The sequence below is a fragment of the Aotus nancymaae genome, unplaced genomic scaffold (assembly GCF_030222135.1).
Source record: "Aotus nancymaae isolate 86718 unplaced genomic scaffold, 86718_ANA_hifiasm-v0.15.2.pri h1tg000020l, whole genome shotgun sequence".
Classification (NCBI taxonomy): Eukaryota; Metazoa; Chordata; class Mammalia; order Primates; family Aotidae; genus Aotus; species Aotus nancymaae.
This window is the reverse complement of record NW_026988432.1, coordinates 14,050,465-14,074,415: the sequence shown is the minus strand read 5'-3', so window position 1 is coordinate 14,074,415 and position 23,951 is coordinate 14,050,465. Positions and strand designations below refer to the sequence as shown.

At 40.0% G+C, this 23,951-nt stretch overlaps 2 protein-coding genes and 1 non-coding gene across 8 annotated transcripts in view; 2 read left to right on the top strand and 1 right to left on the bottom strand.

The window, feature by feature from the left end:
• The window catches only part of LOC135276019 (neuroblastoma breakpoint family member 1-like), a 171,992-nt gene that overhangs the window by 109,402 nt on the left and 38,639 nt on the right, over window positions 1-23,951 (bottom strand). The gene's annotated exons all lie outside the window — the stretch shown is intronic.
• On the top strand, window positions 1,615-1,745 carry LOC135276152 (small nucleolar RNA SNORA38). The gene has a single exon (XR_010343716.1). It is a non-coding gene; the product is annotated as a small nucleolar RNA SNORA38 (small nucleolar RNA).
• LOC135276050 (serpin B13-like) lies at window positions 10,545-22,990 on the top strand. 6 transcript variants are annotated; one of them, XM_064379044.1, is made up of 7 exons: window positions 10,545-10,709; window positions 11,594-11,650; window positions 17,929-18,057; window positions 18,449-18,566; window positions 20,027-20,169; window positions 20,705-20,860; window positions 22,586-22,990. In XM_064379044.1, the coding sequence occupies exons 1-7, from the start codon at window positions 10,545-10,547 to the stop codon at window positions 22,988-22,990; spliced, it is 1,173 nt and encodes a 390-aa protein (XP_064235114.1). The 6 variants fall into 6 exon arrangements, with proteins under 6 accessions (XP_064235114.1, XP_064235115.1, XP_064235111.1 ...); XM_064379045.1 differs by having other exon boundaries at window positions 11,594-11,660; window positions 17,909-17,962; window positions 18,447-18,566; XM_064379041.1 differs by having other exon boundaries at window positions 11,594-11,660; window positions 17,909-18,057.

Here is a 23,951-nt window from a genome sequence, read left to right as displayed (position 1 = left end):
TGAGCTGCTAGGGTCACAACATTTCTTGGTGATCCTACCATTTAGCACCTGCCTTCAGACTCGTTCCAGTGTTTCTTCTGGAATATCTTGTAATCTGAGGAATGTCTATGGCCAGGGAGAGTATTGTTGTCCAAGGCCATTTAATCCAGTATCTCCATCACTACCAGAGTAGGGAACTGTTTTGTGGACTCCCTTTTTATTGAGATACAATTTATATACCATAAGGTTCACTATTTTCAACTGTACACTTCAGTGATTTTTAGTACATTCACAACGTTGTGCTGTCACCATCATGATCTCATCCCACAACAATTTTACTACCTCCAAAAGAAACCTTGTACTTCCTTTTTCCCTCTCTCAAGATCCTGGAAACCATGAATCTACCTCCTGTTTCTGTGGATTTGTCGCTTGTAAACATTTCATATAAATGGAATCATACGGTACTTGTCCTTTTGTGATGGGAGGCTCTTTTTTCACCAGTATTATGTTCAAAGTTCGTCCATGTTGTCACATGAATCAGTACATCATTCCTTTTCTTGGCTAATATTCCATTGAATGAATAGACCACATTTTCTTTATTCGTAAGTTGATGGACATTTGTGTTGTTTCTATCTTTTTGCTATTATGAAAATGATGCTCTGACCTTTTATGTACATTTTTTTTCCATGGCATATGTCTTCATTTCTTTTGGGTATATACCTATCAATGAAATCACTCGGTCATATGGTGACTCTAGGTTAATATTTCGAGGAGATGCCAGACTCTTTTCCATAGACGCTGCACAATTATGCATTCCAACCAACCATGAATAAGAGTTCTGGTTATTCCACATCCTTCCCAACACTTGTTATTGTCATGTGCACTTTTTAACAGGAGCCGTGAGTTCGTTTTCTCAGCACATCACAAAGTCATAGGCAGATTCATCTACAACAAGTTTCCAGAAACACATAGGATGGAAGTAGGGGATGGAAGGGAGAAAAGGAGCTGTGCTTCCAGTCGGAAAGTTTCTCACCTTCCTGTTTCCCCAACGCCCAAGACATGCTGTTCTTAGGTCTCCTGTATCAATATATATGTTTCGAATCTCTGAATGAGATTGGGAAGTATAAGTTCCCTGATTTAAGTAGGGGAATAGACTAATGGGGTGTTGATGAACTAAAAAGTTCAAAGGTAGAAGAAAAAAAAATAAGAGGAAACATCTGAGATGCAGAATTCCAAAAATGAAGAATGGTCTTCTCTGCTGAGTCTGTATCCAGGGCTATAAGACAAAAATGGACCTTCCTCTGTATGGAGTAGTCTGGGTTTACTTGGGTACCAAAGAGAAGGAATATAATGTCTACAGAACAGAAGCAAGAAGCTCAGCCTGGGAATGGAGCGAAAAAAACAGGATAGCAAACTGAGACAAACAGGTTATAGGGAACCAATCTATGGAAGAGAATTTCAGACCATGGCTAAATCTCCTGAGATGCTGAGGTTTGTCATGAAGAGGTTGAACTTGAGGAGAGGTACTAACTGAAAATGACCAGGAGTTTGCTTATATTTAGAGAAAGCTTGGATTAGTTCAAATGAAAAGTCATTTCCAGCATTTTTTTTCTGTTCCTAAAAAGTGCTCCTGATCCCTTCTACAAAGGCATGTCTATAGTTCCTTATCTTTGGACATGTAAATATTGGAGGCAAAGAAATGTGGACTTGGAGAAATCTGGGGCCAGCTTGCTCTCTGCAGGCTCAAGATCAACCATCCCACAGAGGAAAAAAAAAGTGCTCCTGGCATGTGATATACAGGATAGACAGGACATATCCTGATGTCATATGTTGTCACAGAGAATGCCGCAATTCCAAGAAGTTTTTTGCATGTGAACAGTTGCTAACTTATGTCTCCTGATATTTCATAAACATACACTACCTTCATTGGCTCCAGGAATCCAGAAATTAAAAACAAATCCTCAATGGGAATTTACACTTTCAGGAAACATCCTGTCATTACTAATGCCTTTATAGATTGGTTAAGAAACGTCTCCTAGATTTTCCTGGAACTCACTTCCTTATGAAGGCTGTAAAGTTTTCTCAGCATTGTTAAGTTACAAATTAAAGAGGACATTTTATTTATTGTTTCTTACCTATGTGCTTGTGCCTGTCTATAGGGAAACTGGTTAGTGGAGGAGATTTTTCAAGCATTAAATAATAGAATATATGCCAATTACCTTATTCCCAAGGATTTCTCTACAGATATAGGTATGTGTATAGTGAACAACTTCAGAACAAGATTAATTAACTTTCCTGTTTTAGTTTTCTTGAGAGAAAACAACCCCAGTAAGGTTTGAAAAGAAGAGAGGGAAATAGTCTCATATGTAAGTACAGCTTAGAGCACAGACAAAATGATATTATCTCTTCCTTCTCTCCCTCCTTCTTACTCCACCAACACCACCAGGGACAGACATCATATTTACTGTATGTTTTCAAACCAAACCAAATCTAACCCTGTCCCCTTGCTGATCTCTTATAATTCTCTCCCTGATTCCTCTTGGCCTTCTTTTTCTACTCCTAAGAAACATCATATATTGATGTTCTCCCTTTTACTAGAACTGTCTTTCTTCCTCCTTGCTTTATCTGCACTGTGGATTTTCCCTGATGGCTGCATGCCCCTTGATCTTTTCTCATGGGAGTCTACTCACTCCCCCATTCTGATACTATGAAACCAGGAAGCAAGATCTTCTCCTTTATTCCCATTGCCTTTTCTAGCCATTGATTTCCTCTGTCTTCAATGTCCTATTTTAATTTTTTTGACCATGCAGATATATCATGTACCATCTTCTATGCTGCTCCTTAATACTCACTAAGTAATCTGCTGCCTCTCCACTCTTTACTCAAACTGCTTCAATTTTTCTGAGTCACTTCAAAGCTTTCATTTGATTGGCAACAAATAGCCAATTTTATTTTACATTTCTAGTTGAATTTCCTCTTGTAAATTGTCTTTCTTTTACCCTTTTGCTCATTGGAATCCTGGTGTTTTCTTGTGTACTTGAATATGATTTTTATATAACAACAATATCAATTATTGTTGATGCTTGTCTCTGGAGTATCAACGGAGATATGAAGTTCTAGAGACATAAAGAAATTTGCCCTCGTGGGGATGTGGCTGTGCTGGGTATCTTATTTTGCTTCTTCACCTACACCTTTCATTCTTCTCTATCTCCTATGGGTTCTAAGAAGCTGAGTTGTATAGAGACATCATAAGGCTCCTGTGCTCTCTGACATCCAGTTAGATTTGGTCAATGGCAGGCACCAAGAGTAGGTCAGCATTAGGTGAAGACAGAGTGCTTAACCAACTGTCTTCCTCTCTGTGAGGGTCACAAGGGATGTTTGCATTATTTTACCAAAGGTTACAGAGCTTATTGGGCTCAACGTTTTCTAAAACTGCATTTACTTTCTCTGGGGTTTGGTGATGACATCACCATTTGTCCTTCTGGACTAGGGTTAGAATAGTCTCTTCACTGTTGCTACATCTTGCATGTTTCACTGCCCTTTGTTGCCTTCCCTTAGTCCTAATCCTACTGTTGTAAATAGTCTTCTTCTTGATTACACGTTTGATGGTGCTCTTTGTTTTCTGTAGTGACCCCTGTTAATAGTGAGTACTTGGTATCAGGACTAGCTGCAGAAAACAGACCTCCAAATGGAATTCTGAGACTGAGTTGTTCACATGCTGAGAAACAGACGCTGGAAGGAAATGGGACACTGGTATATGGCATATGATAGCATCAAAATATCACTGACGGAGACAAAACATGAAGGGCAAGTAGAAGTCAAAGTGTTAAGATTGTGGTGTTTAGCTGCTATAGTGACAAAAGTGATTATAAAGGTTATGGGCTCAGAGGCTTCCTTTTCAAGTCTTGAGAAATTCACTTCCATTCAAAATCCCCAAGGCATTTTTCATAGACCTTGACCAGCAAATCCTGAAGCAATATGGAAGTTTACAGTGGAAAGATTCTTACTCTTTTAAGGTCAGGAAAATGCATTTAAAACAACAGATGGATTCACATCAATAATACTAACTATTATTTTAAATGCCCTATTCTGAAGGAAAAAAAGGAAGCAAATGACATGTATCAGTAAGTAAGAGAAGAAGGCATTAGGATTTAAGGCAGGGAGGGATAAGCTAATGCTACTGTTTTGTACAAATACAGTTGGGTTTATAATCAAAATTGTCTTTATTGATAGCACTAACCCCCAACCCTTGAAGGGAAAAGATAAATACCAGCTGCCAGTCTTTGGATTGTACAAAAAGAAGTCCTGGAATATGAGAATCCTTTTTCTGGGTTGATTCATCAATGCTTTGTCCAGGAAGTGCTTTGCCAGAAAGGGACTAACTTTTAAAATTCTTTTGCTATTGAACAATGCCCCTGGTCACCTAGAACCCCATTAGTTCAACATTGAAGTCATCGAAGTTGTCTCCTTGCCCCAAAACACAGTATCTGTAATTCAGCCTCTAAATCAGGGGGCCATCAGGACTTTAAATGTCATGACACAAGGTACTCTATGGAAAGGATTACCAACGCTATTGAAGAGAACCCTAGTAGAGAGAACATGGAAATCTGGAAGGATTATACCACTGAAGATGCCATCATTGTTATAGAAAAAGCTGAGACAGCTATCAAGCCTGAAACAACAAATTCCTGCCGAAGAAAACTGCGTCCAGATGTCGTGCATGACTTCAAAGGATTTATGACAGAACCAATCAAGGAAACTATGAAAAAGATTGTGGATATGAAAAAAAGGTAGGGGGTGAAGGATTTCAAAATATGGATCTTGGGGAAATTCAAGAGCAAATAGATTCCACACCACAGGGATTAACAGAAGACAATTTTATGGAGATGAGTGCTTCTGAACCAGCTCCAGATGATGAAAGAAGATGTAAAAGAAGCAGTGCCAGAAAACAAATCGACATTAGGCAATCTGGCAGAAGGCTTCTGATTACTCAAGGCTGCTTTTAAATTCTTTTTGACATGGACCCTTTGACAACACAGGCACTAAAACTAAAGCAAATTATGGAAGCAGGATTGGTACCATGTGGAAACATCTTCAGAGAAATGAAGAAGCAAAAAAAGAAAAAGTCAGAAATGATAATGTATTTCTGTAAAGTTGCACCCAGTGTCCATGCTTCTCCTGCCCCCTATTCCAACTTCTTCACCTCTTCTGCCTCTGCCACTCTCGAAACATCCAGGCCAACCACTCCTCTTGCTTCTCTGCCTCAGCCTACTCAATGTGAAGCTGGCTCTGCAGCTACACCAGCAGATACGAAAACCTTTCTCTTTTTGAGAAACACGTTTTCACTTTACGCTGAAAATGTAGCTCTTATATGGGGACCGAATTACTATAGGAAAGGTATACCTATAGACTCTAATATGATCGGAGAAAAACCAAAGTCATTATATGACAACTTAAAGCAAGAGGAAGGTGCAGGATCTAAAGCTGGAGAATTTAACACCAAAAAGGAGATGGACTTTATAGATGATGCACTTCCACTTAATGAATAGTAAATACATTTTCTCTTTTTAATTTTCTTAATAATGTTATACTTTCTCTAGCTTACTTTATTGTAAGAATATGGCATGTAATACATATAACATACAAAATTTGAGTTAATCGACTCTATATGTTATTGGTAAGTTTTCTGGTCAGCAGTAGGCTATCAGTAGTTAAGTTTTTGTGGAGTGGAAAATTATACGTTGGTAGTCTTTGTCTTTGGTTGTAAACGGGGTGGTTTTTTGCCCTCTTTATGCTTCCTTTGTTTTCTACAAGTTTTGTATATTATGAATATGTATTCTTGTAATCAAGGACAAACATTTACTAGCTTTATTAAAATATTATTGTAAAGGGTAAAAAAATACATACATTATATATATATATACACACACACACACACACACACACAAACTGAGCACCATGATACATGCATGTAGTCCCAGCTACTCAGGAGGCTGAGGTGAAAGGATTGCTGGAAACCAGGTGCCCAAATCCAGAATGTAACCTGGGCAACATAGTGAGACCCCCGTCTCTAAAAAGAAAATTATAAAAATAAAAAGTTATATCTGGAATGTCAACTGTGAGGGAGGTCGGCATCACTAACCCCTGTGTTGTTCAGGGATCAACCGGAGTTTAGCTTTGCCTGCTTTTGTACTTTATATAAAAAGAATCATATAGTATGCATTCTTTTACATTTGGCTTCTTTTGTTCAATATTGTTTGAGAAGTATATCTTTTTTTTTTTTTTTTTTTTTTTTTTGCTTGTAGCTTTAGTTCATTCATTGTCATTGCTGTGTAGGATTTCACTGTGAACATACCATTATTTACGTGTTATGCTGTTAATGTACATTTGAGTTTCCAGTATTTGGCTATTATGAATGTTGTGGGCACATGTCTCTGGGTGCCCATGAGCAGACTGTTTATGTTGGGTAAATCTCTGGGCTGAAATTGTTAGGTCTTGGAATATATATATATATATATCCAACTTTGATAGTGTTTTTTGATTAATAAAAGCTTTTAAATTTTGTGTTGTCCAGTTTTTAAATTTTTACTATTATTGTAAATGCTTTTGTGTGTTTCAGTTAGCCTTGTGATCCATTTAAAATGGAAATCTGTATATGGTATGACATAGTAGTTAAGATTTTTAGTAAAGCCAGAATTTCATTGTGTTGGTCAGGCTGGTCTTGAACTCCTGACCTCATGATCCACCCTCCTTGGCCTTCCAAAGTGCTGGGATTACAGGTGTGAGCCACTGCACCCAGCCGGGGGCTGTTTTTTTATGCCCTTATGCCAGTAAGTCATGCCTGAGTTGTGCCATGGTGAGGGGATGGAGTGGTACCTAGCTTCCCGGGTAGGTAGCTCTCCTTTAGCCAAGAAAAGGGCATCTGTGAATTATAAGGCAAAGCAGCAACTGGGTAACAGGCATGCTGGTAGCTTAAAGAAATCTGGTGGGAACATTGGCAGCATTCACTACAAGATTATATGCTTGAAGAAGAAAACTATTACAAGTTAGTTTCAGTAACAGACACATGGAGGTTGGAACAAAAGTGAATTATGGAACAGGGTTGGGAACCTATCAATACTGTGCTTCAGGGCATAACGATATCTTCTCCTCACTTGTCAGCATAGAAATCACTTTTTAAATGGTTCGTAATCATCAATGTATTTCCCCACCTCTGGGGCAGTTTTGATCCTAGAAAGAAGAGACAAAATAGAACAGGGAGGAGTCCTGTGATGAGAGGTTGTGAAGGCAACTCCTCACAGGAGTCCTGTGATAAGAGGTTGTGAAGGTTGAAAATTAGGTTTAGAGAGAATAAGGATGAGAATCTGTCACCACGTGGAGGTACTTCAGTATTAAACAAGAGCAGTTCTTGGTGTGAGTGGGCTACTATAAGAGAGGGAAGGTGTGGCAGGACACGGTGACTCACGCTTGTAATCCCGGCACTTTGGGAGGCCGAGGCCAGCAGATCACGAGGTCAGGAGTTTGAGACTAGCCTGGCCAACACAGTGAAACCCTGTCTCTACTAAAAATAGAAAAATTATCTGGACGTGGTGGCAGATGCCTGTAAACCCAGCTACTCCAGAGGCTGAGAATTGCTTGAACCCAGGAGGCAGAGGTTGCAGTGAGCTGAGATTGTGCCACTGCACTCCAGCCTGGGTGACAGAGCAAGACACCAACTCAAAAAAAAAAAAAAAAAGAAGAGAGGGAAGGTGAAAGTTGGAGAAGTGAGAGGCACTGGCAACATGAATGGTGAAGGTGTACAGGGTGGCAGTAGCAGCTGGGGTGGATAGGAAGACCATGTACAGAGTCCTGGAGGGGCCAGGGTTAGGGAAAGAGCAGCACAGTATGATGGTCTAAGTTTCCAAAGGGGAGCATTGAAGGCGACTGAAGGAAGAAAGACATGGAAGAAGTGGGAGTGCGAGGGAAAATAAGAATGGTGACTTGATGCTTTCCCAAGACATGAGTGGCTGTTCCCAGAAAAGACTGCAGGATGTAGTAGTGTTCAGGAAAAGCCAGGTCTCCCCATGAGTGCAGGTGGTAGAGAAAAAGATTTAGCAAAAAGTAGAAGCCCTGTGGAAAGGGCTGGGCAATTGGACAGGGAGTCTAGAGGCCACAGAGAAAGAAATGAGAAGATACAAACTGTTAGGGATATTAAAACATAAAGCATTATTGCTGGCTTAGAGATTTTATGCCACTAAAAAACGCCTAACATTTCCATTTCATCCAGGGTTAACTAAGTGTTAATTCTTTCTAAACGTCACTCAATTTGCAAGATTCTCCATGCCTATTAAAAAGCAAATCAATTAAATATGGTTTTGAGTTTGCTTAAAGAGTAGAAATAAAAATATTTTGAAAAAAGCAAATTGTGTATATGGAGACTGTAACACACGTGACCCATGCCCTTCGAGCCTGCGTATCTGGGGAGCTGTTCCTTTAGGCAGAAGGAAGAGTTAAGATGCCCTTCTAGGAGCTGCTGCCCAGCGACGACGGCAAATCTCCACGCCCTTTACTGAAGTTTAAAGCTGAGACTAATCCAAGCAGTTTCTTTTAATGAACTGGTAGGGCCGGTAGAAACGCTCCAGGGTTGACAGGAAAAACAGGAATCTGGGGGTGTCATTTCCTATTGAGTTTTTTTGGGTAGTGTTGTTCTCCTGACATCAGTGAGGGTGTCGGGTGTTTATGAATTATTGGCATTAGGCACAACCCCTGGTACATAATAGACTTGATAAATGTTTATTGAATGAATTAAAATGAGATATTTTTATAATGGATGGATGGAATAGAGAACAAGAATAGGGGTGTGCATGCATGCACACGTTCGCTTGTGTGCGGCTGCCTAGTCAAACTTTCCTTGTTCCTTTTTCTTGTTCTTCTCTAGCAAGATAGTCTTCTTTCATTTTTCTTCTTTGCATTTGGCACTCCTAAATAATGCGACTGCAAAAATAACTCTAGAAAATGACTTGTCAGGACACAGCTCTGTCCATCTGTGGTAAGTAAAGCATGCATTTAATGTATGTGTTCATCAGGCTATACACCCTTGGTTCCCAGCGTTGGCTGTGCATTGTAATCACCTGGGGTGATAAAAATTCTGATGCCTGGTTTCCACCCAAGAGATGCTGACTCAGTTGGTCTGGGGCGGGGCTTGGGCATAGACTTTTTTAAAGTTTCTGAGGAGATTTTAAGGTGCACACAAGGTGGAAAACCACTGCTGAAGCAGATTTGAACTGCAAATTAAGGATCTCAGCTACCTAATTGACATATGCTTCCTAGTTCCTTGCCCAGCCAACTCTGTCTCTCCAAATCCTGAGGTAAGTTCTTATTCTGGCTCCAATTTAAGACCTCTGTATTTTGAGAACAATGATGTTTGTTGATTTGAAAGAATTACTTTTATTGCGCACAGACTTTCTGGGAATAATTTTATTTAATTCAGTTCCTACAGGGCCATGACAATGTATCTTCTTTGACATAAATTAATTCCTTTTGTTTCCGAGTTAACCTGTAAAGGATCCCTGCAGGGAAATCTGACGTTGAAGTGGAAGCTTTGACATCAGATGTGGGATGCCTTAGCAGGGATGAGCCCTTGAGAGCAAAAGGCCACAAAGCATATGGGCTTTAAAAAACTTTACTCTGCATTAAACTTATTCTTGTTTTAGGATTCCTCCTAAAGCCTTTACTAACTAGTTATAAAGTAGCTGGTAATGAAGCAAACGTAAAACCTGTTCTACCTATTTATTTTTGGCAGATATTAATTCCCCTTTAAAAATTATTTTTGTGAAATAACAAAAGTAATGCAAGCTCGTATACAGGCCTAAAACAATACAGAAAAGTATAAGAAAAGGAAACCCTTTTACCTCCACCTAATAATTTATGATGAGACACGTGGTTGGCACTTCAGGAAAATTCAGCCCAGAGTCAAGTTTTTAATGCAGTTAGGGAAAGGGGTTTGAGAGATTTAATCAATCCTGTCACTTTCTGAGCTGAATTTTGAATCAATTGAGAAACAGCATCAGATAGGGATTCAAGTCTTGGCTTTATTATTGCTAAGGTTGGATGGGCGAGCACTGCTTGAACTTGAGGCCCGTGGGGATTCTTGCACCTCCCCCCGCCGACTTATCATGGGCCCCACATCTAAACAAACTGGTGTTGTCTGGACAAGGGCTGGGTCTCTCTGGGGAAGCTTCCATGAAGAGGAGGCTGTGGGGTGGCAGAAGTAGGCAGGTTCAGACAGAGAACAAGAGAATAAAGTCATTAAAACATTAACTCTGCTCTCTGGGGAAATAAGAACTGAGTACCCACGGATGATGGCAGATTCCAGTGGACTGATTGACGTCTCCTGGCACGAGAAGGCCAAGAGAGGATGTGAAAAGCAGGCAGCAGCGACCTTTCACCAAGAGGGTGGAAATCCCTATATTCCGGATCAATGCAAGAAGAGGAATAGAAGCAGGAAGGGTCCCCGTGACACAGAGCAATTTGAATGTTCAGTTTTGATTGTTGTTCTTGCTGTTCTAGATCTCGCTAAAATCGTCATGGATTCATTCGGTGCCATCAGCACTCGACTTGGGTTTGATCTTTTCAAAGAGCTGAAGAAAACAAATGATGGCAACATCTTCTTTTCCCCTGTGAGCGTCTCAACTGCCATTGGCATGCTTCTCCCTGGGACCCGAGGAGCCACCGCTTCCCAGTTGCAGAAGGTTAGTGTGATTTGAGGGGGTCTTTCTTGTTTTCTATGCACAAGTTTGTTTGGGGGTTGGTCAGCCCTCTTGCATTGTCTTAAAAATACGCTCATCTTGACCTGTGGACCAGGAAACGAGAACTATCAAGACAGGGAGCAATTTCAGGTCTATCAGGAAAGCCCTCTTCCCTTTCCAAACACCATCTCTCCACCTGCTCTCAGATGCTTGAAATTCCTTTGAGTAGGGACTGGTTGAGTGACCTTGTCCAAAGCCATTACACTCATAATAAAGACAGAGCATGAAAAGTACTTATGGAAGACGTAACATAATCCCCACTAGAGTAAAAATGACACATCCAAGATGAATACAGGAACAGATAAACCAATACAAGCTCCTTAGAAAAAAATCAGAGGTATTAGTAGAGACGGAGTTTCACCATGTTGGCCAGGCTGGTCTCGAACTCCTGACTCAGGTGATCCACCTGCCTCAGCCTCCCAAAGTGCTGGGATTACAGGTGTGAGCTTAGCTGGGCATGGTGGTGGGTGCCTATAATCCAAGCTATTGGGGAGGCTGAGGCAGGAGAATTGCTTGAATCTGGTATGCAGAAGTTTCAGTGAGCTGAGATCACGCCACTTCACTCCAGCCTGCGAGAAAGAGGAAGATTCCATCTCAAAAAGAAAGAAAGAAAGAAAGAAAATCAGAGGTAAACATAGACCTTTTCATGATTTTTCAAGGGGAGAGTGTCACCTGTATACCTATATGAATTTCACAATCATTCACTCTCCCCTGACTGAAATATATTCACCTGTATATATTTCACAAGTGTCCACTCTCCTCTGACTGATTCGGTGTGAGGTTTTCTCTTCTCTGAGCACCACAGTAATATTTTCTGTCTCTCCTAGGTGTTTCACTCTGAAAAAGACATGAAGACCTCAAGAATAAAGGCTGAAGAAAAAGAGGTGGGGAGACGTGTTTTACAAACTTCAGTAGAGTTGCATTTTTGATGTGGGCTCTTTGGGGAAAAGGACTGAGAAAGGCATGAAAGAAGTAACATTTCTTTATTGTTAAGCAATAATAATCACTATAGACAAATTATGTTGTAAGGATTATACAATAATAATAACTCCTTAGTATTAAGAAGAGACCTTAGGTGTAATGAACAATGCCACTGTGATAGAACTGGTAAAGGCTAATAGACTGAAAAATTCCCATAGCAGAGTGGGTGGGTTTTGGAGTTAAACAGATTTACGTTCAAGTCCTGACTCAAGTCACTTAAGAGAGATGCTACTTTGGGCAAGTTATTTATCTTCTTTCAGCCTCTGTAAAGTGTCCAGTAGGGGCATCTGGTAACTCAGCTAGTGGTGGTGGTGGGTAGCAGTAGGTGATATTATTGCTAAACTCCACTCATATTTTTAGCCCCCTGCTGATGTCATATGTAGAAAGTTAGTACAGGCCCAATGACCTCCTCAGGTCTTTTCTAGCTCCAGTGTTCCAGTATTCCCCACCCAAAGGAGAATCTAGTCAAACGTGGGAAAGGAATAAGCCCATTAGGTCTTCAGGGCTAGCATCAGGAGATGTTAGCACTGTCAGGTGGGTACAGCTGCTCTGACAGTAGTCATAGTGCAATTACAGACCCTCATAAAACCATAGCTCAGATCACCCAGCAATATGAGCTTCTCATTTCATAACCCCAAAGGCTAGATTGTCTGGGTGGCTCAGTTGCATCTATGGAGAGTTAGGTTTCCTTTCATGTTTTGTACAACCAAATTGGGTCATATAGGCACTGCAATGTGCCCTCAGTTGAGGAGTGTGGTTGTTTTCAGAGCACATTCTTTCTCAGCCATTATAGCCCATATAGAACCTTTGTGCAAATCAGAAAAAGCTCATTCTTTTGGATAGCTGCCCTGCTCCTGAGTGAAGGGCTAGATGACTGGGGTGGGAACTGAATTTCAGCTTTGTGTAAGGCACAACTTACACATACATGCTGTCTAGCAGCTTTGCCTATTCCCCAGGCTTTTTCTGGGAGCCACAGAGATGTGAAGAAAATAGAATTACTGACTGAAAGGATATTAGGACTGGAATACTTCTTAGAAGTCATCTACTCCAATCTCCTCATTTAATAATTTGTTTAGAGACTGACTTGACATGTACCCATTTGATTATTATATAAATTCAGGGTATTCTGAATCTTGCTTTTAAATAATGCTGATAAAATCTCAAGACCTATGCACAAAAGGTATAAAGAAATATGCAATAAACACTGTTTAACCCTTCTTTTCAGTGTAAGAAATATACCATTACCAAATTAACCGATGCTTCTTAGGCTGATGTATAATACCTTTGTTGAGCACACCCCCAACTTCTCCTGAGAGAGGAAGTCCCACTATTGTGGATTAGGTGTTCATTATTTCCACGTATTTATTATTTCATTACATATCATATCTTTTTGTCATTATTCTTTGCAACTTGATAATTTTTGGCATAGCATTGTGTTTGTAAGATTCACCTATTTTAAGTGGATACTTTTAGCCCTAGTTGATTCATTTTTATAGCTATTTCCTCATTTATTCTGTTAATGGGGCAGACCTGGCTTCCTTCCTTCCTTCCTTCCTTCCTTCCTTCCTTCCTTCCTTCCTTCCTTCCTTCCTTCCTTCCCTCCCTCCCTCCTTCCTCAAACAATGCAAAAATGGCCCTTTTAATACAAGCCTCTTAATTTGCCTGGGTGAGAGTTTATCTAGTCTTAAGTTATACAGTATGGTAGCTACTCATGTGGCTATTGAACACTTAAAATATATCTAGTTTAAATTGAGATGTGCTATAGATATAAAATGCATATTATAGGAGGATTGCTGGCAAGATGGCTGAATAGGAACAGCTCCGTTGTGCAGCTCCCAGCAAGAGTGATGCAGAAGGCAGGTGGTCTCCGTATTTCCAACGGAAGTACCTGTTTCATCCCATTGGGACTGGTTAGACAGTGGGTGTAGCCCAAGGAGGGTGAGCAGAAGCAAGGTGGGGCGTCACCTCACCTGGGAAGCACAAGGGGCTGGAGAACTCCCTCTCCTAGCCAAGGGAAGCCATTAGGGACTTTTCCTGGCACTCTGACATTCTGACCCAGATACTGCACTTTTCCCACTATTTTCACAACCCGCAGACCAGGAGATACCCTCTGGTGCATACAATATCAGTGCCCCGGCTTTCCAGCACAAAACTAGGTGGCTGTTTCAGCCACAGCAGTTTTTTTTCCCTCATACTCCAGTGGTGTCTGGAATGCCAGCAAGACAGAACCCCTCAAACCCCTGAAAAAGGGGGCTGAAGCCAGGTAGCCAAGTGATCTGGCTCGGTGGGACCCACACCCATGAATACCAACAAGTTAAGATCCACTGGCTTGAAATTCTTGCAACCAGCACTGCAGTCTGAGCTTGACCTGGGAAATTCAAGCTCAGTGAGGGAAGGGGCATCAACCATTGCTGAAGCTCAGGTAGGTGGTTTTAATCTCACTTGAGTTAACAAAGTTTCTGGGAAGTTTACACAGCAACTGGGCAGAGCTGGTTTTTTAAAAAGATCAACAAAATAGACCAGTAGCCAGACTAATAAGAAAGAAAAGAGAGAAGAATCAAATAGATGCAATATAAAATGATAAAGGGAACATCACCAGTGATCCCACAGAAATACAATCTACCATCAGAGAATCACCTCTATGCAAATAAACCAGAAAATCTAGAAGAAATGCATAAATTTCTGGACACTTAGAGCCTCCCAAGACTAAACCAGGAAGAAGTTGAATCCCTGAATAGACCAATAACAAGATCTGAAATTGCTGCAGCAATTAATAGCCTACCAACCAAAAAAAGTCCAGGACCAGATGGATTCATAGCTGAATTCTACCAGAAGTACAAAGAGGAGCTGGTCATTTCTTCTGAAACTATTCCAAGCAATAGAAAAAGAGGGAATAGAGGGAATCCTCCCTAACTCATTTTATGAGGCCAACATCATCCTGATACCAAAACCTGGCAGAGACACAACTAAAAAAGAAAATTTCAGGCCAATATCCATGATGAATGTTGATGCGAAAATCCTCAATAAAATACTGGCAAACAGAATCCAACAGCACATCAAAACACTTATCCATTATGATCAAGTTGGCTTCATTCCTGGGATGCAAGGCTCTTTAACATACACAAATCAATAATTCATCACGTAAACAGAACCAAAGGCAAAAACCACATGACTATCTATAGAGAAGGCCTTCAACAGAATTCAACAGCCCTTTATGCTAAAAACTCTCAATAAACTAGGTATTGATGGAACGTATCTCAAAATAGTAAGAGCTGTTTATGACATACCCACAGCCATTATCATACTGAATGGGCAAAAACAGGAAGCATTCCCTTTGAAAACTGATACAAGACAAGGATGCCCTCTCTCACTACTCCTTTTCAACATAGCATTGGAAGTTCTGGCCAGGGCAACCAGGCAAGAAAAAGAAATAAAGCATATTCAATTAGGAAAAGAGGAAATCAAATTGTCTCTATTTGCAGGCAACAAGACTGTATATTTAGAAGACCCCATTGTCTCAGCTCAAAATCTCCTTAAGCTGATAAGCAACTTCAGCAAAGTCTCAGGATATAAAATCAATGTGCAAAAATCACAAGCATTCCTATATGCCAATAACAGACAAACAGAGAGTCAAATCATGAGTGAACTCCCATTCACAATTGCTACAAAGAGAATAAAATGCCTAGGAATACAACTAACAAGGGATGTGAAGGACCTCTTCAAGGAGAACTATAAACCACTGCTCAAGGAAATAAGAGAGGACACAAACAGATGGAGAAACATTCCATGCTCATGATTAGGAAGAATCAATATTGTGAAAATAGCCATACTGCCCAAAGTAATTTATAGATTCAATGCTATCCCATCAAGCTACCATTGAATTTCTTCACAGAATTGGAAAACAAACAAACAAACACCTTAAATTTCATATGGAACCAAAAAAGAGCCCACATACCCAAGACAATCCTAAAAAAAAAAAAAAAAAAAAGCTGGAGGCATCTGGAGGCATCATGCTACCTAACTTCAAACTATACTACAAGACTACAGTAGTCAAAAAAACATGGTACTGGTACTAAAGCAGAGATATAGACTAATGGAACAGAATAGAGGCCTCAGAAGTAATGTTACACATCTACAACCATCTTATCTTTGACAAACCTGACAAAAACAAACAATGGGGAAAGTATTCCTTATTTAACAAATGGTGTTGGGAAAACTGGTTTGCCATATGCAGAAAGCTGAAACTGGATCCCTTCTTTACACTTTATACAATAATTAATTCCAGATGGATTAAAGATTTAAACATAAGACCTAACACCATAAAAACCCTAGAAGAAAACCTAGGTAATCATTCAGGACATAGGCATGGCAAGGACTTCATGATTAAAACACCAAAAGCAATGGCAACAAAAGCCAAAATAGACAAATGGGATCTAATTAAACTAAAGAGCTTCTGCATGCAAAAGAAACTATCACTAGAGTGAACCAGCAACCAACAGAATGGAAAAAAATTTTTGCAAGCTACCATCTGACAAAGGGCTAATATCCAGAATCGACAAAGAACTTAAACAAATTTACAAGAAAAAAACAAACAACCCTATCAAAAAGTGGATGAAGGGTATGAACAGAAACTTCTCAAAAGAAGACATTTATGCAGCCAACAAATATATGAAAAAAGGCTCATCATCACTGGTCATTAGAGAAATGCAAATCAAAACCACATTGGGCAACCATCTCACACCAGTTAGTATGGTGATCATTAAAAAATCAGGAGACAGATGATGGAGAGGATGTGGAGAAATAGGAACACTTCTACACTGTTGATGAGTGTGCAAATTACTTTAACTATTGTAGAAGACAGTGTGGCAATTCCTTAAGGATCTAGAATGAGAAATATCATTTGACCCAGCAATCCCATTACTGGGTATATACCTAAAGGATTATAAATCATTCATTTATAAAGATACACGCACACGTATGTTTATTGCAGCACTTTTCACAATAGCAAAGACTTGGAACCAACCCAAATGCCCATCAATGATAGACTGGATAAAGAAAATGTGGCCATATACATCATGGAATACTATGCAGCCATAAAAAAGGATGAGTTCATGTCCTTTGCAGGGACATGGATAAAGCTGGAAACCATCATTTTCAGCAACCTGACACAAGAACAGAAAACCAAACACCGCATGTTCTCACTTATAAGTGGGTGTTGAACAATGAGAACACATGGACATAGGGAAGGGAACATCACACACAAGGGCCTGTCGAGGGGTGGAGGGCTAGGGGAGGGGTAGCAGGGGGAGGGGGGATAGGGGAAGGATAGCATTAGGAGAAATAACTAATGTAGATGATAGGGTGATGGATGCCACAAACCACCATGGCACGTGTATACCTATGTAACAAACCTGCGCATTCTGCACATGTGCCCCAGAACTTAAAGTATAATAATAAAAAATAAAATGCACATTGTATTTCAAGAACTTAGTATGAGAATACAAAATATTAATTTTAATATATTATTTTTTGATGAAACGTATATTTTATATATTAACATATAATTAATATTTATTGTATTTATATGTTGAAATAATGACATTCTAGATATGTTGGTAAGGTAACATAGAATATGAAACCTTCAATCAGAAAACTGATGGGTCCTACATAAAATATCCAGAAAAGTTTGTTTTTTTCCCCTGGTGACAAGGATAAATCTCACTTCAGCCCAACGTGTAGTGACTCAAACCATCAGGAGTCACTTTTCTTATTCACTATCTGGAAAAAATTTCCAAACTTCAGTAGATAAGAATTGCTTGGGGAAATTATTTACTTTCTTTAAGTGCTTAGAATCTTGTGGGGAGCTAAAAACAAGCTTATTGAACATTTAGTGAGCACTTCTGTTTGAGACCAAACAAACCACAACTTGGGTTATAAAAGCAAGATTTGTGGTGTTGGGCTTGCAGAGAAGGCTTTTCCCTGGAACTGAGATTGGTCATAACTTACATTATCCTATGACTTGGGTAAAAGCCACCTGATATCCAGGGGCCACACCAAACACAGGGACCACCCTTGAGGCTGACAAACTCAGGGTGAGACCCAGCAGCCGCATCCTCATAGGGGAGAACCTAGACTTGCTTTTGCCAAGATAACCTTTTGAGTTTTTGTCTTAATTTTCGAGATTGAGAAGACAGAAGCAATACATCAACAATTCCAAAAGTTTTTCACTGAAATAAGGAAACTCTCTAATGATTATGAACTGAACATAACCAACAGGCTGTTTGGAGAACAAACATACCTCTTCCTTCAAGTAAGTTTTGCTGTGCTTACCACATTTGCGAGTTACGTATTCTGGAACGGCCAAATGGCACAGTCCCACCTGGGTCCTGAAGTCATGCTGCCTAAGTTGTCTGCTTGGCTCTGGCCACATCACTGCAGTGCTCTTCCATCCTGACCTACAGACATTCAGAACTGTAGGGAGCTTCTTCTTAGTCCTGGCAATCTGAACCTGGTTTTTGCCTCGTCCCCAGATAAGCTGCATAAAAACGTGCATGCAGGCACTCAACGTGATGTGCCCAGGGCCTTAAAATTTTCTTGCCATATTAGTCATCCTAATGTATACATAAATTTATTTTGTGATGTTGGCAATTGATAAATTGACTTTTTAACCTCTTTTTATTCTTTCTTTGTTTCTCCTGAAGAAATACTTAGATTATGTTGAAAAATATTACCATGCATCTCTGGAACCTGTTGATTTTGTAAACGCAGCAGATGAAAGTCGAAAGAAGATTAATTCCTGGGTAGAAAGCCAAACAAATGGTAGAGTATGGGTCGGTCATTCATTGCACAAACAAACAAACGAACAGCACTTCTTGACAACCTGCTGTGAATGAAGCCCTGGGCTTGACACTGCGTGGGGTGCCATGCAGTCAACAAGCTTTGGGAAGGGACCTGAGACAGGTTTTGCAGGGTTGGAAGGGCAAGCCTGGGCCTAGGAGGTGGGGAGGGCACTGCAGATTTGGAGCAATTTCAGAAAGTGTGGAGAGGCCAAGGGGAGACAGTGGGGGCACCACATGAAGCCAACTGCATGCAAATGCTTGCTGGAGAATTGTTTACACATAGCCATGGATCATAATACCTGGGGGGGGGGTCCTGAAAATGGGATGATGTCTGCCTTGGGTTTACATTCTTTCCTTCATATCGGAGCCTTTCTTTCTGAGTTTTTCTCTTTCTGTGTTAAGTGAGAAACACGCAGCTCTCCCATCAAGACTTGTCTTTCCCACCCACAGCTGGGGCCACCTGGGCTTCATCTTCACTTAAGCATCGTGCAGGGATGATGACAACCTACAGCCCTCCCTGCAGCAGAGGATTTGACAAGTTTCTTACTCCATTATTCCTTTTTTATCCCATCGTATGAGAAATCCACAGAGAAATGTTGATGTGGAAATTCACCTTGGGGAGCAATAGCTGATACCTTACTGTTAGAGTTTCAGATTCCATTTTTATAACAATTATCAGAGAGACCTACGTTATTCAGAATGTATTTTTTCCCCCTCATGCTTGGTCTGAAGAAAGGAAATAAAAGAAGTAGAAAAAATAGGATCTTTCAAAAAGTTGGTTGAACAGTATTTTTTTTAGAATTTACTGTGAGATAGGCTGAACTCAGAGACGAAAATATCAACTCCTTGTCCCATATAGTAAGTATCCCTCAGTCTTAGGTGGTAACTATATTGAATGATAAGCATAATAATAGCGAATACAGAGTACTTACTTTGTGAGAGATGGTGTTCTAAATGCTTTACATGTGTTAAATCATTTGCTCCTTTTAACAACCCTATGATTGAGGCAGATTTTTAAAATATATATATTTTATTGCCCTTTAGGTTCTGGGGTACCTGTGCAGAACATGCAGGATTGTTTATGAGGCAGATTTTATTCCTATTTTACAGATGTGGAAACCGAGGCACAGACAGTCTAAAGAACTCGCTCAAGAGTCCTTAGCTGATAAGAGGCAAAACTGGATGCTAACAGAGGCATCTGACCCCAGAGTCCAGACTCTTAACCATGAACCTTAATTTATTCAGTGGTATAAATAGGCAATGGGCAAAATGAGAACCTCCCTGCTGATTCTGCCGGGGAACCCTTTGTCAGCAAGGCCCTCAGGTGCTGACCTGACTGGGTTTTTAATGATCAGTCAAGTCCATCTGCGTCATATCTGTCATACATATTCCTTGTCCTTTGGAAGATGCGCCAACATTTTTCTGTTTCTTCATTTGCAGAAAAAATCAAGGACTTGCTCCCAGATGGCTCTATTAGTAGCTCTACCAAGCTGGTGCTGGTGAACACAGTTTATTTTAAAGGGCAATGGGACAGGGAGTTTAAGAAAGAAAATACCAAGGAAGAGAAATTTTGGATGAATAAGGTATGGTCTTTAATTTATTTTTGTGATGTCCTTACACGTGGGATATAACATCTAAAGTCATGGCCTGGTGCGGTGGCTCACACCTGTAATCCCAGGACTTTGGGAGGCTGAGGTGGGCGGATCACCAGGTCAAGAGATTGAGACCACCCTGGCCAACATGATGAAACCATGTCTCCACTAAAAATACAACATTAGCTGGGCGTGGTGGTGTGTGCCTGTAGTCCCAGCTACTTGGGAGGCTGAGGCAGGAGAATTGCTTGAACCTGGGAGGCGGAGGTTGCAGTGAGATGAGATCATGCCACTGCACTCCAGCCTGGTGACAGAGCAAGACTCCTTCTTAAAAAAAAAAAAAAAAAAAAAAATCTAAAGTCATGTTTGAGCAAATGCACACTGGTAGGTAGCAAATGCTCATTCTGAGACTCTGATATTCGGCTTTATTTAGATTGAGCTAATTATTTTGATGAGCTAACTTGGTTGCCTTAATGCCTTTGGTCTTATGTACTTTAATATTGTGTGCTCTGTTAATTTGTTGCAGAACACAAGTAAATCTGTGCAGATGATGACACAGAGCCATTCCTTTAGCTTTGCTTTCTTGGAGGACTTGCAGGCCAAAATTCTAGGGATTCCATATAAAAACAATGATTTAAGCATGTTTGTGCTTCTGCCCAATGACATCGATGGTCTGGAAAAGGTAAACGCTTGCATCTCCTTATTCTTGCTTTCATCTCCTGAGGCTTTGTGTCCCAGGACTTCTGAACAGGAGCTGGTGGCCAGCAGTGTCAAATAGAAAGTGTTTCTCACTGTGCAGCAGCCGCAGATGGATGTCAACAGGGGAGCATTAAATTGTACAGGTCAGATTTCTTGAGAACAACCAAATCCTAGAATTTTTGGGATGAACTAAAATAAAAATTTAAGATAAAATGGGAGTCCTAAAGATCATCTACCATTCTGAGAAATGGTTGATATCTACGGACCCCTTTCCTGAAAAATGAAATCACATATGCATATATACAACCAATTCTGCACACTGTTCAGTAGGCTCTTGGAGCTTTCGAATTTCTTTCTTACATCCTTACACCATTGATTTAGTGTCACCCATTTTGTAGTTAAAAATCAGGAGAGCTTTGTTTCAAGTCCCTGTTTCTTTAGTGGCTTTCTGACCCTTGAAGCTTCTTAACTTCCTTGAACTTCAATACTTCCCCATCTCTAAAGAGGAGTCCATGGTGCTTAATGTGTAGCACTGTTGTAATGGTTAGAGAAATGTAGCCTTGGAGGAGTCTAGGACATAGAAAGCACTCAACAACGATAGTTGCTATCTTCTTATAATACCAGATGCTGTGCTACCTCTGTAAAATACTGCTAGTAGCATTTTAAGTTGACGATATTTTGGGACAGCAAAATGCCAATATGTCTGAGAGCTTTAAGAGTATTTATATTCTGATTCAAAACTCCAGTTGTGAGAATTACCCTAAAGAAATAATGTAGAAGAAAAAATTGCCTTTCTGAGTCAAATCAGTTATTTCAGTGTTAGACACACTGGAATGCCTAGTTTGAAATTCATAGTGATTATTATTTTTGTATCCTTAGTAACTATCAAAACTATCATAATACCTGATGTAGACTAAATGTTTGTAAAGTGAATTAATAGCTAAATATTGGGAAGAATTTATCAATGTAATGAGAATATTATCTAGCAGTTTGAAGATAGTACAGATATGCAATAGTGTGAAAAATTTTACTTCATTTTTACTTCGTTTTATTTGAATGTTCAAATAAAGTGAACGTTCATTGTGATTGCAACTATGCAAATATATATGCATTCAAAGACTAGGGAAGTCTGTAAAAATTTATTTAATGCTATTGGATTTCCACACATACACAGATAATTTAAATAGAGAAATATAAGACAACTGGGGTCTGTTCGGGGGGAATAGGGGAGGGACAGTAGGGGGTAGGGAGGTTGGGGAGGGATAACATGGGGAGAAATGCCAGATATAGGTGATGTGGGGATGAAAGCAGCAAACCACATCGCCATGTATGTACCTATGCAACAATCCTGCATGTTCTGCGCCTGTACCCCAGAACCTAAAGTGCAATAAAATATATATATTTTAAAAGAAAGAAAGAAAGAAACAATGCTCAGCAACAGGGTGTTGGTTAAGTAAGTTTTTATACCAACATATAGCTTACTATTTTGTACCAATGAAAATAAAATTATAGAATATTTAATGATGTAAAAAAAAGAGAAATATAAGAAAACCACCTGCTGTATAAAGAAAACAATCTAGTAAATTGAAATTTCCACTTTTAACTATTACTAAAGTTAATAACTTCTGCCTGATACAAATCAGTGTTACACTGTTTTAGATTTTTATCGTTAATCATACCATTCTACCATTCTGTTTTCTGAAAATAGATAATAGATAAAATAAGTCCTGAGAAATTGGTGGAGTGGACTAGTCCAGGGCATTTGGAAGAAAGAAGGGTGAATTTGCACTTGCCCCGGTTTGAGGTGGAGGACAGTTATGATCTTGAGGCAGTCCTGGTCGCCATGGGAATGGGTGACACCTTCAGTGAGCGCAAAGCTGACTACTCGGGAATGTCCTCACACTCCGGGTTGTATGCCCAGAAGTTCCTGCACAGTTCCTTCGTGGCGGTCACTGAGGAAGGCACCGAGGCTGCAGCTGCCACCGGCCTAGGCTTTACTGTCACATCAGCCCCTGGTCATGAAAATGTTCACTGCAATCATCCCTTCCTGTTCTTCATCAGGCACAATGAATCCAACAGCATCCTCTTCTTTGGCAGATTTTCTTCTCCTTAAGATGATTGTTGTCATGGCATTGCTGCTTTTAGAAAAAGTGTTATTCATATGATTACGAAAATCATCCATTCTTTTTTTTTATTTTTAAATTTTTTTTAGACAGAGTCTTGCTCTGTCGCCAGGCTGGAGGACAGTGGGTGATCTCGGCTCACTGTAACCTCTCTGTTTCAAGTCACCTCACTGACTCCCTGTTTCAAGCGATTCTCCTGCCTCGGTCTCCCAAGTAGCTGGGATTATAGGCACTCACCAGCACGCCCAGCTAATTTTTGTGTTTTTTTTCAGTAGAGACAGGATTTCACCATGTTGGCCAGGATGGTCTCGATCTCCTGACCTCATGATCAGCCTGCCTCGGCCTCCCAAAGTAGTAGGATTCCATTCTTTTAAATGTTGTCTTGCTTGCATTCCCAGTCTTGGCCATCAAATCAATGATTTAATGACTCCAATAGTGTGTGTGTTTATAACCGTCCTTGAAAGTGAAATATCCTTTCCTTTGTGCCATGTATAAAGTGAGTCAAACCAAACCTCATTGATAATCCCCCTTGGTTTCTTTTGAAAGTAAATCAGTATTTTGTAGTTTTGTGCACTAAAGGAGAGAAATAGCCTCTCTAGTAAAGAGTATGAACTAGTAATTTTGGGGGTCTTTTTGATTCTAATATTTTGGCATGTTATAATTCACAAGTAAAATAAAACGATAATTTACTCACCTCATGTTACTGTTCCCCAACAGATATTGTGGCAAATTGCACATAGGAAAGAGAATTTGGGAATACAGTAGCAAAACATAAAACTCAAATGCCAGAACAAAATAAAGCAATATACCAGATGGAGAGGATGCTGGCATTTTCGTCTTCCATTCTAACATTGCCCACTGTTAGGTGCATGAGCATTTTGATATTGTGTAATAAATGTGGTATCTGAGAAGATAAATGATGTAGTTGATCAGTATTTCTCCTCTATCACC